The sequence below is a fragment of the Mastigoproctus giganteus genome, chromosome 11 (genome assembly GCF_048544385.1).
Source record: "Mastigoproctus giganteus isolate SK-2022 chromosome 11, ASM4854438v1, whole genome shotgun sequence".
NCBI lineage: Eukaryota > Metazoa > Arthropoda > Arachnida > Uropygi > Thelyphonidae > Mastigoproctus > Mastigoproctus giganteus.
The window spans coordinates 167,789,325-167,807,928 of record NC_143585.1 but is presented as its reverse complement, the minus strand read 5'-3'; the positions used below and the strand labels follow the sequence as shown (position 1 = coordinate 167,807,928).

General features: G+C 38.3%; 1 protein-coding gene across 4 annotated transcripts in view; it reads left to right on the top strand.

The window, feature by feature from the left end:
- LOC150078561 (uncharacterized) overlaps positions 1 to 18,604 on the top strand; it is a 773,569-nt gene that overhangs the window by 335,200 nt on the left and 419,765 nt on the right. For 3 of the 4 annotated variants that reach the window (XM_090385508.1, XM_090385509.1, XM_090385506.1), the window contains exon 10: positions 18,418 to 18,483. The exons of the other annotated variant lie outside the window; for it this stretch is intronic. In XM_090385508.1, coding sequence (XP_090241634.1) covers positions 18,418 to 18,483 — 66 coding nt within the window. The remainder of the gene's footprint in view (positions 1 to 18,417; positions 18,484 to 18,604) is intronic. 4 annotated transcript variants of the gene reach the window in all.

Here is an 18,604-nt window from a genome sequence, read left to right as displayed (position 1 = left end):
AAGAATGGAAGAGAAGCTAAGAACTACACAGCGAAGAATGGAACGAATTATATTGGGAATCAGACTGTTAGATAAGAAGAGAAACACATGGATTAGGCAGCAAACTCAAGTAAAGGACATTCTTATCAAAACTAAAGAACTAAAATGGTCTTGGGCAGGACACATAGCTCGAAGACATGACAGATGGACTAAGAAAATAACAGAATGGTACCCAAGAGGAGCTAGAAGAAAACCTGGAAGACAAAGGCGGAGATGGATAGATGAAATTCATGAGTTTTTGAGTAGTAAATGGATGGCCAGTGCTCAAAACAGAAGGAACTGGAAAGTTGCTGGAGAGGCCTTCATCCTGCAGTGGATTGAAAATGGCTGATGATGATGATGATGAACCCTCATATAACATGGTAGTTTGGTTCCTACAAAATCTTGTGTAATGCCAGTGTTATACAAGTAAAACTGTGTTAAACCAGTACAAAAATGGGGGTTACTTTCTAAAAGCTAACAAAAATATGCCTTTTTTTTTTATAACTATCGGAAACTTTATTTTTATAGTAGTAATAACTGAACAGACGCCTTCCCTTACAAACTGTGATACTTATATGTGAGATAATGTACGTTCATTTAATTTTCTTCCTCTTCATCGCTGCTAAGCACAATCTCTTCTGCAGCATCTATGTTTGGTGTACCTTCTGCTCTCTTTAAAAGTCACGAACTGCACACTTTGAAGTCACAGTTATTTTTTATGGTCTCAAACAAGCATGAATTCACTAGCACAGAACAAGCACTAGCACTAGAGTTCACTAGCACTATCTGGCTCTGTTAGAGCCAAATAATGATCTATTCTGGTTGACATACCTCTCAGGCGACCTTGATCAGCTCTTCTTGTAATGTTTCCTGTCTCCTGAATTGCTTCCATAGCGACTATACTGTGTGACACATTAAGCCAACATGCCACCCTGCCTACGACTACCTGGCTTCAAGTTGTCCAGTGGCCTGTCATCTCAAAGAATCATCTAAGCGACAATGACTTGCCATCCTGAGTACGAGAGTGTGGCTATCCCACTGAGCAACCCAAAAAAACAGAAATGAAATAATGGTCGCAACCTTGTTTTTTATAGTCATGAATAATTTGTATAGTCTGCAGGTCTGCAAAGTAATTGATTGATTTATATTGGATAGTCAGAGTTTGCATGCTAGGATTCCTATTATATCAATAGAATCTAGCATTAGCATTAGCATTAGCATTAGTAGAGGCATTTGATGCAAGAAAGCAAGCTTATGCAGCATCAGCCAAAAAAAAAAAAAAAAAAAAAAAAAAGTAACATAAATAAATAAAAATAACCACTTCCACTTCACCCCTCTGTTCGTTCGAAATACCTGTCCAGCTGAGCCTTAAACTTATTTAGGCTATCAACTTCCACGACAAGGGATGGAAGTCTGTTCCACCCACCAACCACCCGCTGGCTAAAGGCAAATTTCCGCACACCTATCCTACATCTGTCTTTCCTCAATTTGAATTTATGCCCTCTCAGGTGATTTTTCTGAGCTAGAGGAAGAATCCCATCAGCATTGAGCATGCTCAAACCATTCAAGGCTTTGTACACCTCTATCAGATCACCCCGCTGGTGCCTAGTTTCCAGACACTGTAATTTGCAAAACTTAAGCCTTTCTTCGTAAGAGAACCCCTTTGTCCCATTCACCAATCTAGTTGCCCTTCTCTGTACTCGTTCCAGCAGCTCTACATCCTTCCTGAAATGAGGCCTCCAGGCCTGTATACAGTACTCTAGGTGTGGCCTGACCATTGCCTTATACAAGGGAATAATCACCTCCTTATCCCTGCTAGAAAAATTCCTATATATCATTGACAATACACCATGAGCTACTCTTGCAGCTCGTCTGCACTGCTCAGAGAACTTCATATCTGCCTGCACCACCACCACCCCCAGGTCCCTTTCATTCTCTACCACTGTCAGTGTAGTACCACAGAGTTGATACGTTGCTCTGGGGTTGCTGTTTCCCATATGTAGTACTTTACATTTGTCAATGTTAAACTTCATTTGCCACCTCGAAGCCCATCTGCTCAACCTTTCCAAATCCTGTTGCAGCAGCATAGTGTCAGTAGTGTCCTTGACAACCCTGCCAACCTTCGTATCGTCTGCAAACTTGGACATTAAGCCTGATATACCATCATCAATATCATTTATAAATACAGAAAACAATAAAGGCCCCAATACTGAACCCTGAGGGACTCCACTAATAACATTAGTCCACGATGAGCAGTGTCCATTGATTACCACTCTCTGTCTTCTCCCCCTCAACCACCCCTTTATCCATAGCAGCAACTTGCCTCCAATGCCACACTGCTCCAATTTGTGCAGCAGTCTTCCATGTGCAACAGTATCAAAAGCCTTTCTAAGATCCAAGTATATAATATCAAAGTTATTCCCTGCATCCAGTTCTTTTGTGACTGCATCATAGTATCCAATCAAATTGGTCAGGCAAGACTTCCCCTTAACAAAACCATGCTGTGTCCTAGCTATAACTGAAGTCTTGTCTAGATGATCCTGCAGTGCTTCTTTCACCAGTGCCTCCATTAATTTTCCGGGAACAGAAGTTAAACTCACAGGTCTATAATTACTTGTGTCAGCCTTTGATCCCCCTTTGTGAATTGGGGTCACATTTGCACATCTCCAGTCAATGGGTACCTCCCCTGAGTCCAAGGAAGCTCTCATAATTATGGCTAAGGGTTTGCTTACCTCCTTTGCTGCCTCCTTTAATATAACTGGATAGATCCCATCCACCCCAGGTGCCTTTCTTGTGTTTATCTTCAACAATTTCTCCTCCACTTTGCTCTCAGTTATTACAAGATTCTCTAGCTTACTGCTAGAGTTGAATACACCTCTGGCATTCCCCTCGCTGAATAACTCCTCATGTGTGAATGTCGATGCAAAATATTCATTTAGTTTGTTAGCTACCCGAGCAGGGTCATCAACAGTTGACCCATCGATCTCAAGTGGACCAATCTGATTCATCCCCTTCCTTCTAGAGTTTACATAAGTAAAGAACTCTTTGCTGTTTTTCTTCGCATCCCTTGCCAAGGATCTCTCGTAATCTGCCTTCGCCTGCCTAACCTCCTTTGTAACTTGGTTACAGATCAACTTGTATCTATCATAGGCGTCCGTGTCACGTGTTAATTTGTATGTATCCCATGCATTTTTCTTCTCTGCCATATGCCTCATTAGTTCATCTGACAACCATTTAGGCCTAAACCTTGAACAATATTTCTTAGTTGGTATGTAAAGCCTAGTAGCTTCCACGATAAGTTCTTTGAATGCTTCCCATTTTGAATTTGCTGTTGGCAATATCATCAGTTGATCCCACTGTATAGAATTTAAATACTGTCTCAGTCCATTGTAGTCGCCTTTACGAAAGCAATACCCCTTCCCTTTACCCCTAATGGTAGTTACCTCTTTGAGTAACTCCCACTTCAGCACACTGTGATCACTGCCACCAAGTGGTTCATTTATCTGCAGATTCTTAATGCATGAAGAATCACTACTGATAATCAAATCAAGAGTATTACTCCCTCTAGTTGCCTCCCGAACATGCTGATGTAGAAAACAATCATCCAATAAATCCACAAAAGCCTTGCTACTGTGTGAGTGACCAGCCCCCAAATTCCAGTCAATATCTGGGAAATTAAAATCCCCCATTATAAGACTCTCTGATTTACTGGCCCACTCTATTTCTCCGAACAGTTTCTTATTATACTCATCAGAGTCATTAGGCCTATAGCACACTCCTACTCTCAATTTTGATCTCCCAATGCTTATGTCACACCAAACTGACTCGACACTGCACTGTCCAGCGATGTCGACTGGCTTTTATTATAAAGTTGGCTTTTATTATAATCTTTTATTATAAAGAGCACACTCTTTATAATAAAAAATTCATGAAAAACATTTTATGTTATTTTTGTCAAGCTGTGTAGTATTAGAGTTCTTAGACTAATTTAGATGAAAAATTAAGTTATTTTGGAGCATATTAAGCATATTTGAACAACCTGTCTATTAAAGCTGAATCTACTTAAGATAATTCCTGCTGTGGGGTGCAGATCGGTACATGCTGCTATGCCTATACCATTCATTAATTATATCTAGACTAGACTATGTGTCTTCTGTATATGCCTCAGCCAGACAAAGTGTATTAAAATGGCTTTATCCTGTAAATCACCATTTCAGAGTTTCTATACAGAAGAACATGAACTCCTACTCCTTTGTCGGCATTCTCTTCTATTAAACTATACAGCTAAAATCATGTTTCTAACATCATCCTATATGGTAATATCTGTTCACACCAAAATGGGATATATTTTTCCTAAAAATAAACCTGTGGCATTAGGTTACAAAGCTTAAACACGTGTTGGGGACTGAATATGGATAACATAATTCCAGATTATAGCATGCCTACACTGCCATGGCAAATACCTTGGCACACGTTGATAAACATATTCAACAAAGGGAAAAGAATGCACTTCCAAATTTCAGTATTGAGCAATTCCATGCAGCTTGCTCTCTTCAGTTCTCTACTTTTGCCCAAATTTACATCGATGGCTCCATGTTTTTGAGTTTTTTCATTCCTTTGAAGTGAAATCACTTACAATGCAGAACTGTATGCTAATTTGATGGTTTTAGAGAATATAAAACTGCCTTTTTACCCTCAAACCATAATCTGTATCGATTCCTTAAGTGCTGTATCTGCTCTTCAGGGTAAACTTTCTTCCAGACATCACTTTCTACAATGAATTCAAATAAATTTAGTGCACTTTCTACAATGAATTCAAATAAATTTAGTGCAGCTTCTAACAAACAGGTAGAAAATAATCTTCTGTTGGATACTTCAACATGATGGAATTACAGGAAAAGAACAAGCTGATTTTCCACCAAGAAGGCAAGTCTCATAATATTAGACGTTCAGATACTTTATGCATCATACAATGTACTGGTAGAAGAATATGGTTTGACATGAGAACAAAAGCAATAAATTGTTCCAGATTAAAAATTATCAGAAGCAGTGGCTACTAAGCCTAAGAGGAAATAGGAAGGCAGAAGTCATACTTGCTAGTTGTGAATTGGACATACCCACTTAACTCATAGTTATCTATTCACACAGGATGATTCTCCACTATGCAGCAACTGTGAAACTCAACTCACAGTAAACCTCCTATAATTGAATACCCATTATACTTTATAGAGAATGATGAATAGTTTTCTCATCCCGTCTCTGTTCCTGTAATCAATGTACGTTACAGCAGATTTTCAGAGACCAATGAGATAAGGAGAGTTACTTGAGCAGGCGAAGTTTTCACGGCTGAGGAACTTAAAGAAGTATTTTCTGTTTTATTAACTTAAATTGACTTGAATTGGCATATTAACCTATTTTCTAGAGTAGCTCTATATTCCTAGTTACGATACTTAGTTTAAATTTTAACGTAGATAGAGATTTTGTAGGTTATTACTTAGTATCGGTAAGGGTATCCAATCCATGTGTTTTACAAATTTTGCAGAGCCGGCGAACCGGAAGTTTTTTTAGCTATAGTTAGCCGCTTTATTGACCAATTGTTATATTAAATTATTTTCTGTAAGTAGCTGGTAGACCTAGGCAACATCCTTGATTTATTCTGAATTGAGACAGCGAGATTTTGGAAGTTAGTTAATATTTAAGTGTCCGAAGATTTACTGTTCGTAACTTGCTGCCATTGTTATACTATACAACGTTATATCCCGAACTAGATAGCATTACCTTAGTATAGTAGGCGCCTCCGTAGCCAGGTGGGAAGGAACCACAGCAGTGCGTAGCACATGCTTCTTGATTAGACTGGGGTTCGAGCCTGTCACCACCAAATACGGGATGCCTCTGTAGTCAGGTGGGCAGGAGCAGCAGTGCGTAGCACGTGCTTCTTGATTAGACCGGGGATCGAGCCTGTGAGCCACCAAATACGGAGGATATGGAAAGGTCAGGGAATGACCACCGCATATCCCCTGAGCAATATGGCCTTAGTTGCTAATGCTCCTAAAAACCAAATAACAAATAAACAAACCTTAGTATAGTATAGTATAGTATACTAAGTATATAGTATATAATATCAATCAATCAGTAATTTATTAATCTTGTTGAACTTCATTGTCAATTAAATTGTACTTTAATTAATACATAACTTGATGCGGAACTTATATAAAGATATATAGTGTTACAACTGCGTTGGGATACAAGTTTAGGGTTATAATTTTGTACTGAAATTGAAATTGAATCGGAATCATGACTCAGACCAGAGCAGCATAGGCAAAAGGCTCAAGCTAAATGGAGTGCTGTGGCTCAGGGGAGAACTGAGGGGGGCAGTTGCCCACTGAATCACAGCCTTTTAAAATGCACTGCTTGCTTGATGTTTGTGGAGCAATCAGGTACAGGACATGATATTGCCAAGGGGGATGTCTTTGTGTGTGCACGATGTAAGGAGTGTGAGGAAATGAGGCAACAACTCAGCGTTGTTATGAGCCTATATGAGAGCTTGAAGGACAGGGTGGATGCCCTTGAAGGAGATAAATTGAGGGGCCCATCAAGCTCTCGGCTGCCCGCATCAACACCAGAGCTTGCACTTGGTCATCACGCAACACAGCGGCAACCCCCAAGGCAGAATGCACTAGTCCCACAGGAACTAGTAGTGGTTGGGGACTCTATTGTCAGGGAAACGGGAAACATGCTATGTAAAAAGGATAGGTGGAACAGGAAAAGGGTATGTCTGTCAGGGACAAAGGTTGATGACATTGTAGAGCAGATATCATCTCTTAAGGGCACAAAGGGTGATATCATTGGCACTAATGATATTAAGAGTAGGAGACGGCAGAATTACTTAACAAGTACAGGTCACTGTTGAAAAAAAAGCCGTGAATTAGGGATGAATTTGAAAGTGCCTGCAATTCTGCCCAGCCAGTAGGAGGGAGTATATGATGAGGGCCTTGTCGATCAAATCGGCCCTTGAAAGATTGTGCAAGGCTCAAGGGGTAGAATTTTTTTCAGCCTGATCTGTACTTGTTAACAGGAGAGACTGCTTCTACGGGAATAGGATACACTTAAATAGAAAGGGTGCAAGAATATTTGCTGATGCTATCGAGTCAGTGTTAGGTGGGCCGGAAAACTGCTAGCTTGGGGGATACAAGGACTAATAGATTAACAGTAGCCACTGGCAGAGGTGAAAGTGATTCTTGCACTGCTTGTATTGGAATGACCAGAAGCCTGGAAAACAAGATGCAGAATATTACAGAGACTGCTGGGAGTCATTGCGGTACAAGTAAACACATGGGTTGTGTTGCGGTAGCTAAGAATAGGAACATGTGCATGTATACTTGCGTGTACACCAATGCTAGGAGTTTGGTAAATAAATTTGATGAATTTGATGTATTGGTCAAAACATCAAAGGAAGATATTGTTGGGATATCAGACACGTTGTGTCACACAGATATAAGGAATGCAGAACTGGAATTTGGGGAGTACAATGTGTACAGGAAATATAGACAAGATAGGAAGGGAGGATGGGTTATACTATTAGTTAAGAAACACAAAATCCAAGGAAGGAAAGCCAGTAGACATCGCTGGACAGTGCATTGTCGAGTCAGTTTGGTGTGACATAAGCATTGGGAGATCAAAATTGAGAGTAGGAGTGTGTTATAGGCCTAATGACTCATGAGTATAATAAGGAACTGTACAGGGAAATAGAGTGGCCCAGTAAATCAGAGAATCTTATAATGAGGGATTTTAATTTCCCAGATATTGACTGGAATTTGTAGGTTGGTCACTCACACACTAGCAAGGCTTTTGTGGATTTATTGGATGATTGTTTTCTATATCAGCATGTTTGAGAGGCAACTAGAGGGAGTAATACTCTTGATCTGATTATCAATAGTGATTCTTCATGCATTAAGAATCTGCAGATAAAGGAACCACTAGGTGGCAGTGATCACAGTGTGCTGAAGTGGGATTTACTAAAAGAGGTAACTATCATCAGGGGTACAGGGAAGGGTTTTTGCTTTTGTAAAGGTGACAACGGTGGTCTGAGACGATATTTAAATTCTATACAGTGGGATCAACTGATGATGTTACCAACAGCAGCAAATTCAAAATGGGAAGCATTCAAAGAACTTATCTTGGAAGCTACTAGGCTTTACATACCAACTAAGAAATATCGTTCAAGGTTTAGGCCTAAATGGATGTCAGATGAACTGAGACATGAGGCAGAGAATAAAAATGCATGGGATACACATAAAGTAATGGGTGACATGGAAGCCTATGATAGATATAAGCCGGTCTGTAACAAAGTCACAAAGGAGATTAGGCAGGCAAAGGCAGATTATGAGAAATCCTTGGCAAAGGATGCAAAGAAAAATAACAAAGTGTTCATTACCTATGTAAACTCTAGAAGGAAAGGAATGAATCAGATTGGTCCACTGGATATTGATGGTTCAACTGTTGATGATCCTGCTCAGGTGGCTAACAAATTAAATGAGTATTTTGCATCTACATTCACCCATGAGGAGTTATTCAGGGAGGGGAATGTCAGAGGCGAGTTAAACTTTAGCAGTGAGCTGGATGATTTGTAATAACTGAGACGAAAGCGGAGGAGAAATTGTTGAAGATAAACTTAAAAAAGGCACCCCAGGGTGGACGGGATCTATCCAGTTATATTAAAGGAGGCAGCAAAGGAAGTAAGCAAACCCTTAGCCATAATTATGAGAGCTTCTTTGGACTCAGGGGAGGTACACATGGACTGGAGATGTGCAAATGTGTCCCTAATTTACAAAGGAGGATCAAAGGGCAACACAAGTAATTATAGACCTGTTAGTTTAACTTCTGTTCCAGGAAAATTAATAGAGGCACTGGTTAAAGAAGCACTTATGGATCATCTAGACAAGACTTTAGTTATAGCTTGAACACAGCATGGTTTTGTTAAGGGAAATTCTTGCCTGACCAATTTGATTGGATACTATGATGTGGTCACAAAGGAACTGGATGCAGGGAACAACTTTGATATCATATATTTGGATCTTAGTAAGGATTTTGATACTGTTGCACATGGAAGACTGCTGCACAAATTGGAGCAGTGTGGCATTTGAGGCAAATTGCTGCTGTGGATAAAGGGATGGTTGAGTGGGAGAAGACAGAGTAGTAATCAATGGACACTGCTCATCATGGACTAATGTTATTAGTGGAGTCCCTCAGAGTTCAGTATTGGGTCCATTGTTGTTTTCTGTATTTATAAATGATATTGATGATGGTATATCAAGCTTAATGTCCACGTTTGCAGACGATATGAAGGTTGGCAGGGTTGTTAAGGACACTACTACTAATGACAGTACGATGCTGGAACAGGATCTAGAAAAGTTGAGCAGATGGGATGTGAGGTAGTATTAGTGGCATGTGATGCAAGAAAGCAAATGTATGAGCTTATGCAGCATCAGCCAAAAAAAAAAAAATTACACCATTCCCTCCAAATGCCTGTCCAGTTCCTCCTTACATTTATTCAACCTATCAACTTCCACAACGACAGATGGAAGTTTCTTCCAGCAATTAACCACCCGCTGGCTAAAGGCAAATTTCTGCACATCTATTCTACATCTGTCCTTTCGTAATTTGAATTTATGCCCCCTTAGGTTCGTAATCTGAACAAGTGGAAGGATCCCATCAGAATTCAGCGTGCTGAACCCATTCAAGGCCTTATACACCTCAATCAGATCACCGCGCAGGTGCCTGGTTTCCAGCCACTGCAATTTGCATAACTTAAGCCTCTCTTGATAAGAGGATCCCTTCATTCCCCTCACCAATCTTGTTGCCCTTCTCTGTACACGCTCAAGTAAATCTACATCCTTCCTAAAATGAGGCCTCCAGACCTGTACGCAGTTCTCAAGGCGTGGCCTGACAATTGCCTTATACAGAGGGATAATCACCTCCTTTTCCCTGCTAGCAAAATTCCTATATATATCATTGACAAAACCCCTTGACCTGCCCTGGCAGCCTGTCTGCATTGCTCAGAAAACTTCATATCTGCCTGCACAATTACTCCCATGTCTTTTTCATTTTCTACCACCTTAAGTGTAATTCCACACAGTTGGTACTTTTCTCTGGGGTTACTTCTACCCATATGCAGTACTTTGCATTTGTCAAGGTTAAATTTCAGTTGCCACTTCTTAGCCCATCTGCCCAAATTATCTAGATCCTGTTGCAGTAGCACACTGCCATTACTGGCATTAACAACCCTGCCAACCTTTGTATCATCTGCAAACTTCGACATTAAGCCTGATATACCTTCATCAATATCATTGATAAATATACAAAACAACAGTGGACCTAACACCGAACCCTGTGGGACTCCACTAACAACATTAGTCCAAGAAGAGCAGCACCCATTGATTACCACTCTTTGTCTTCTCGCACTTAACCATTCTTTTATCCATTGTTGCAACTTGAGTGGACTGGGGTTCAAGCCCGTGACTACTATATACGATAAATATTTGTATTTACGATTTATTGTAAACTGTACTGACTTGATTGTCGTGCCAGAGTATAAACAGAAAATTTATTTACCCTTAATACCATTCTGCTCCAATTTGTACAATAGTCTTCCATGTGCAACAGTGTCAAAAGCTTTCCTGAAATCCAAATATATGATATCAAAATTATTTTTTGCATCCAGTTCCTTTGTAACCACATAATATCCTATCAAATTTGTCAGGCAAGACTTTCCCTTAACAAACCCATGCTGTGTCTGAATTATTGCTGCCGTCCTGGCTAGATGATCCTGCAATGCATCTTTAACCAGTGACTCCATTATTTTAACCGGAACAGAAGTTAAACTAACTGGTCTGTAATTACTCGTGTCACCTTTCGATCCCCCTTTGTGAATTGGGGATACATTTGCACATCTCCAGTCCGTGGGAACCTCCCCTGAGTCCAAGGATTCTCTCATGATTATGGCTAAGGGTTTGCTTAGTTGCTTTGCCGCCTCCTTTAATATAACTGGATAGATCTCATCCACCCCAGGTGCTTTTCTTACGTTTAACTTCAACAATTTCTCTTCCACTTTGCTCTCAGTTATTATAAAATCATTAAGTATCCTGCTACAATTTGATAACCTTCTGCCATTTTCAAACCTTAATAATTCCTCACATGTGAATTTAGATGCAAAATACTCATTCAGTTTGTTTGCTATCTGAGCAGGATCATCAACAGTCGAACCTTCGATGTCAAGTGGACCAATCAGATTCATCCTCTTCCTCTTAGAGTTTATATAAGTAAAGAAATCCTTGCTGTTTTTCTTAGCATCTTTTGCCAAGGATTTCTTGTAATCTGCCTTCGCCTGCCGAACCTCCTTTGTGACCTGATTACAGATTAACTTATATCTGCCATAGGCTTCTGAGTCACTTGATAATTTATATGCATCCCATGCATTTTTCTTCTCTATTACGAGTCTCATTAGTTCATTTGACAACCATTTAGGCCTAAACCTTGAACAATATTTCTTAATAGGTATGAAACTTTTAGTAGCTTCCACGATTAATTCCTTGAAAGCTTGCCACTTAGAATTTACTGTTGGTAACATCGTCAGTTGATCCCACTGTACAGAATTTAAAAACTGTCGGAGACCACTGTACTCGCCTTTACGGAAGCAAAAACCCTTTCCTTTACCCCTGATGGTAATTAAATCTTTAAGTAAATCCCACGTCAGTACACTGTGATCACTGCCACCTAGAGGTTCTTTTATCTGCAAATTCCTAATACATGAATGATCACTGCTGATAACCAGATCAAGAGTATTACTCTCTCTGGTTGCCTTTCGAACATGCTGCTGCAGAAAACAATCATCCAAAAAATCCACAAAAGTCTGACTAGTGTGTGAGTGCCCAACCCACAAGTTCCAGTCAATATCTGGGAAGTTAAAATCCCCCATTATAAGACAATCCGATTTACTAGCCCACTCTATTTCTCTATAGAATTGTTCATTGTACTCATTCAAGTCATTTTTGCTTTTGCAGTGCTTATGTCACACCAAACTGACTCAACAGTGCACTGTTCATCTATATCAACTGGATGCACTTCTTTTGATTTTATGTTTTTCTTTATTTACAGCATAACACCTCCTCCCTTCCTATCCTGTCTATCTTTTCTGTACACATTGTACTCTCCAAATTCCAGTTCGGCATTCCTTATATCTGTGTGACACCACGTCTCCGATATCCCAACAATATCCGCCTTTGATGTCTTGAACAACACTTCAAATTCATCAAATTTATTTACTATACTTCTAGCATTGGTATACATGCACCTATTCTTATTCGTAGTTACTCTAACACATCCCATATACCCACCTTTTTCACGATTACTGCCATCGAAGTTTAACATTGACAAATGTAAAGTACTACATATGGGAAACAGTAACCCCAGAGCAACGTATCAACTCTGTGGCACTACACTGACAGTGGTAGAGAACGAAAAGGACCTGGGAGTAATTGTGCAGACAGATATGAAGTTTTCTGAGCAGTGCAGATGATCTGCAAGAGTAGCTCATAGTGTCTTGTAAATGATATACAGGAATTTTTCTAGCAGGGATAAAGAGGTGATTATCCCAATATATAAGGCAATGGTCAGGCCACACCTTGATTACTGTATACAGGTCTGGAGGCCTCATTTTAAGAAGGATGTAGAGCTGTTGGAACAAGTACAGAGAAGGGCAACAAGATTAATGAATGGAACAAAGGGTTGCTCTTACGAAGAAAGGCTTAAGTTTTGCAAATTACAGTGTCTGGAAACTAGGCACCGGCGAGGTGATCTGATTGAGGTGTATAAAGCCTTGAATGGTTTGAGCATGCTCAATGCTGATGGAATTCTTCCTCTTGCTCAGAATAATCATTTGAGAGGGCATAAATTCAAATTGAGGAAAGACAGATGTAAGATAGATGTGCAGAAGTTTGCCTTTAGCCGGTGGGTGGTTTAAATGGTTTGAGCATGCTCAATGCTGATGGAATTCTTCCTCTTGCTCAGAATAATCATTTGAGAGGGCATAAATTGAAATTGAGGAAAGATAGATGTGCAGAAGTTTGCCTTTAGCCGGTGGGTGGTTGGTTTGTTGAACAGACTTCCATCTTTTGTTGTGGAAGTTGATAACCTAAATAAATTTAAGGCTGAGCTGGACAGGTACTTGGAATGAACGGAGGGGTGAAATGGGAGCATGTTTTTTTTTTTTTTTTTGGCTGATGCTGCATAAGCTTGCTTTCTTGCATCATATGCTTCTACTAATGATCTTTTTAATTTCCTGAAAATGATAAACCTGTACCAGCTGATCTGAACTTATCTGTTTAAAAATACCAAACCTGTACCAACAAAGACTGTAATAGGTGCATTATGTCTGTAGCCCATGCACCAATAAATCCAAACACCAACAACTTTAGCCTTAGAAATATTTGCTATCCTAAGTGTAACCACTAGTCGAATAATGATGTCATGTGCTGTTGTTTACAAAAATTTACTTTGCAACTAATGTAACACACTTAACAAGTAGTAGCTATATTACCAGAAGTAGCTGTTTGCAGTTAATTCCACTGGTATGCTCTTTGATTGTATCTGTCATTGAGGGAAGAAATTGGATGTCTACAATAATTAATAGTCTGAAGAGTCCTGTTGTTTACATAATTACTCTGCAACTGAGGGCTGAAGTTGGTGTTGTTGTTTTTTGTTTGTTTGTTTGATTTATTGGTAAATATATTGAAGCACTATATGCAGCCAATTTTTAGCTAATTTGCATCCTTGGAAATAGGAATGTACAGCAGATATATGAGTATATACAGTATTAACTTTGTTGTGTTTCCAATATGAAATTGCTAGTTCTTTGAACACACATCACTTTTTTTTCATAATTTGTTTTGGGGGACATGGTCATAATTTAAAATACGAAACCGTGGTATGAAGAGGCATTGAGGAGGAGGAATTAGCATTATTAGAGGCATGTGATGCAAGAAAGCAAGCTTTGGCCACAAAAAAAAAAAAAAAAAAAAAACCTTTCCCATTTCACCCATCCATTCACTCCAAATGCTTGTCTAGTTCTGCCTTGAACTTATTTAAGTTTTCAACCTCCACTACGACAGATGGAAGTTTGTTCTAGCTATCAACCACCCGCTGGCTAAAGGCAAATTTATCCAGTGTACCTTGCCTTGTTTTTTTGATTGACTGTGAGTGAACAAAATCAGCACAGACATCTAGTGCAGATAATGGACTGCCTTCATTGTCTTCCTGCATGAAGTATCATCATTACCCTCCAATGAATTTCCTGGCATTTTGTATAGTCACTCATTCAAGCTCAGATGTGTAACCTTCATCACTTTCCTCACCTTCTGATTCCTTGTCTTGGTGTTTTGATACAATGATTTCAATGATTGCATCCACAATCTTCATTTTTGTTGTAACATTCAATATTATTGTCGATACCTTTAAATTCTTCATAGTTCTTAACTTTTTGCAGTTCTGAATATTCACTTTTGGCTGTTTCTGGCATCTCCAAGCCTGAAAGCTTAAAACTGCAATGAGAAAAACAGTTTATTTCTCACCAACTATCAGCAACAAACTGTACCACCTGGAGATGGTTAATCTTTGCACTCACTTCCTCGGCTGTGGAAGATAATTTCAGTAGATTTTCTTCAATTGCTTCTAGGATGTGGTTCACTAACTTTCCACAGTACATCATCTTCAAATTTTTTGATTCCCATATCTATTGCTTGCACCAAACACATGTTTGGCTGGCAGAAATTCCAGCTGGATGTTTTTCAAACATTCTGAACACCTAGGGTGTGCTGCAGAATTGTTAAGAATTAGAATAACTTTTCTTGATTTCTGATGTAATTCCACGTTCCACCTCGTTAACCATTTCTTAAAAGTTTTGGAAGTCATCTATGCATTAGCATAGTACTCCACTGGTAAAGTGTCCATTCTTAGCCTCTTAAAGCATCGAGGCTTAGCTCTTTTCCCAATAACCAACAGCTTCTTTTTATCAGTTCCTGACATGTTTGAACAACATAACAGAGTCATGTGATTCATTGCCTTCTTTGAAACCGACAATATTACGCGACTGTAGCACAAAGAACCATCTGACGTGGCATGATAAATCAGGCCTGTTTCATCAGCACTGTATATATCATCTGCACAAAATATTTGAAATAAAATGAGTAGTTTCTTGGATTGCACTTTAGTTGCAAAAACGTTGCTGGAGCACCTGACAGGTTCTTGCACCACCCATTTCTACAAGGAAACTAAAAAAAATCATTTCAGAAACTATTGCAATAAAAGTTATATTTAGAAAGATAGGGAAAATTTCAGATTTTTAATCATCTATAACTGTTAATGTGCAAATGTTATTTTCAAGAGGCATCTATGAGGTACCCCACACTACTGCTAGCTTCAAAATTCAGAACAGATATCAGTGGGTTTGGTCGGAAGATAGAAACCGATGACATTCATAAAAATTACATAATGTCAATCAAATGAACATCTTTGAAATTAGATAGTAGGCATCTGTTTTCAGTTACTATTTCAAACCATTTTTTAACAAATATTGCAGTTCTGCAGCCCTTTTTACTGAGAACTTATCAGAATTGCCAGAATTGCATTGAATGCCCATTATATCTCTGTCGTCTCCAGGGGCTGCACTAGGCTATATAGTCACCCTGGTGCAAACGTTTTACCCCCTCCACCTCACGGTAATTTTTTCTTATATCAATTTTTTTTTGTTTTTTTTTTTTTTGGGAATTAAAAAAAATTTCCAAAATAATATATAATTTTATTTTTAAACACAAAATAGCATATTATGATACATGAAGTAAATATGTTAAAAATAAAATAAAAAAACGAAAATGCATTTATTTTGCTTTGGCTGCAAACTATAAAATAAAACTATATATAAACTTAAAATAATAATAACAAAACATTATATAAATTTAACTTATCTTGCTTTGGCTGTAGCAAAATCAGTCATAGTATTTTTTAGATCCAAAGAATCACTTTCTATAGATATTGCCAAATTATTTAATCTTTGTTGATGCATTGATGAATGGAGGTAATTTTTTATTAATTTTAATTTCAAAAAGAGCGGTTACCACTAGCTACTGATACTGGCATTATTAACATTATTTTTAATGAAATTAATATATTAGAAAATAGAGTGCTTAAATTATTTTTGAATATAAAACTTAAAATTTCTTGTGGAGTGTGATTCACGGACATAACATTTTGAAAAATTTGTATTTCATTTGCAAGATCTACAGCATCAATATCTTTTGGACATTCCTCATTGGTGGCATCTGATAACTGTAATTCTAAATCTGAACAATGTTTTAAAATTTCATCTTTTGACATTTTACTTAGCTTGATAAAATATTATAAAAAATTAAAATTGTTATTTGGTTGCTTTCATATTTTTCTTTCTTTTTCTATTCATAACCAGACAGTTGTTTCCTTCTGTCAGACATTTGAGAAATATTGAAAAAAAAAAAAGTTTTAAATTTAAAATTCATTATTTGTTAATATAAAATATGACTAAACACATTATTCAATACATTGAACTTTTAGTCTCCTTAGTCTTTGCCCTCTCTTTTAGTGTTTACAGAACACATTGGTCTCTGCCACCCCTTAGTCATTGCCGCTCTGGTGCGATACATCACTTGTACCGCATCAGGTTGACGCGGCCCCGGCCGTCTCCCACTCTCTGAGTGGGAGACAGCAGAGAGTGGTAATAAATGGACACTGCTGTAAGTGGACTAATGTTATTAGTGGAGTTCCCCAGAGTGCTGGGCCCATTCTTGTTTTGTTTATTTATCAATGATATTGATGAAGGTATATAACAGGCTTAATGTTCAAGTTTGCAGATGATACAAAGGTTGGCATGGTTGTTAATGACAGTAAAGACAGTACGCTGCTGCAACAGGATCTAGAAAAGTTAGGTAGATGGGCTGAGAAGTGGCAACTGAAGTTTAACATTGACAAAAATGCAAAGTACTGCATATGGGTAGCAGTAACCGAAGAGAAACTTACCAACTGTGTGGTACTACACTCAGAGAGGTGGAGAATGAAAAGGACTTGGGGGTAATTATGCAGTCAGATATGAAGTTCTCTAAGCAGTGCAGACAGGCTGCCAGAGCAGGTCATGGAGTTTTGTCAATGATATATAGGAATTTTGCTTGCAGAGAGCTGATTATCCCTTTGTATAAGGCAATGGTCAGGCTACACCAGTACTGTGTACAGGTCTGGAGGCCTCAGTTTAGGAAAGATGTAGAGTTGCTAGAACGAGTACAGGGAAGGGCAACAAAATTGGTGAGAGGAACAAATGGGTGTGCTTACGAAGAAAGGCATAAGTTCTGCAAGTTGCAGAATCTGGAGACTAGGCTCCTGTGACGTGATCTGATTGAAGTGTATAAGGGCTTGAATGGTTTGAGCAGGCTCAATGCTGACGGAATACTTCTGCTTGCTCAGATTAAGAACCTGGGGGGGGGGAGCATAGATTCAAATTGAGGAAAGACAGTTGAATAGATGTGTGGAAGTTTTCCTTTAGCCAGCAGGTAATTGATTGGTGGAACACTCTTCCATTTGTTGTTGTGGAAGTTGATAGCTTAAATAAATTTAAGACTGAACTAGATAAATGGAGTGACCGGATGGGTATGAAATGGGAAGGTTTTTTTTTTTTTTGGCTGATTCTGTTTAAGCTTTCTTTCTTGCATCATATGCCTCAGATAATGCTATACTTGAGAAAAAGATGAATAGTTAATTTTGATACCATCTATGTTCCTCTAATCAACTTATGTTACAGCAGATCCTTTGAGGCTGACAAGATATTAATGATCTTTTTATTTTTCTGAAAATAATAAACCAATACCATCTGATCTGAACCCACCTGTTTAATATACCAAACCTGTACCAACTAAGACTGTTATATGTGCATTATGGTCTTTGTAACCAGTGCACCAATAAATCAAACAAACACCAACAACTTTAGCTCTTAGCAGTTTTTGCTATCCTAATCATGTGCTGTTTTTTTACAAAATTTTCCTTTGTAACTAATGTAGCACACTTGAACAAATGATAATTGTGCTTAAAAACTTCTGAATTAATGCCAAAGTACATCATGGTCTCTGTCTTTCCTCTTATATAATGATCGACTGGAAATAGAATCACATAAATATAACCTATAATTGAAAGAATTTTTAAGCAATCTTTATCCACTACAAACATCAGTAAGGAATAGCATGTATTGAACCTCTGGTGGATTATTAATTTGAAAACATATCAATTAAAATTTATAATTTTCTTTACCCATTCTTTTTTTTTTAATAGGAAACATCAAGAATATGAGAAGAAACTCCATGAACAGATATTAACCAATTTTAACAATATAAATAGGTGAGATAATTTTTGTATTAGTTCAGATTATAATACACTGGAATTACTCACAATCTTAGAGAAAAGGTCTTGAGCATTAGGATTAGATATACTAATAAAATACTACTTCTTCTGACTTCAC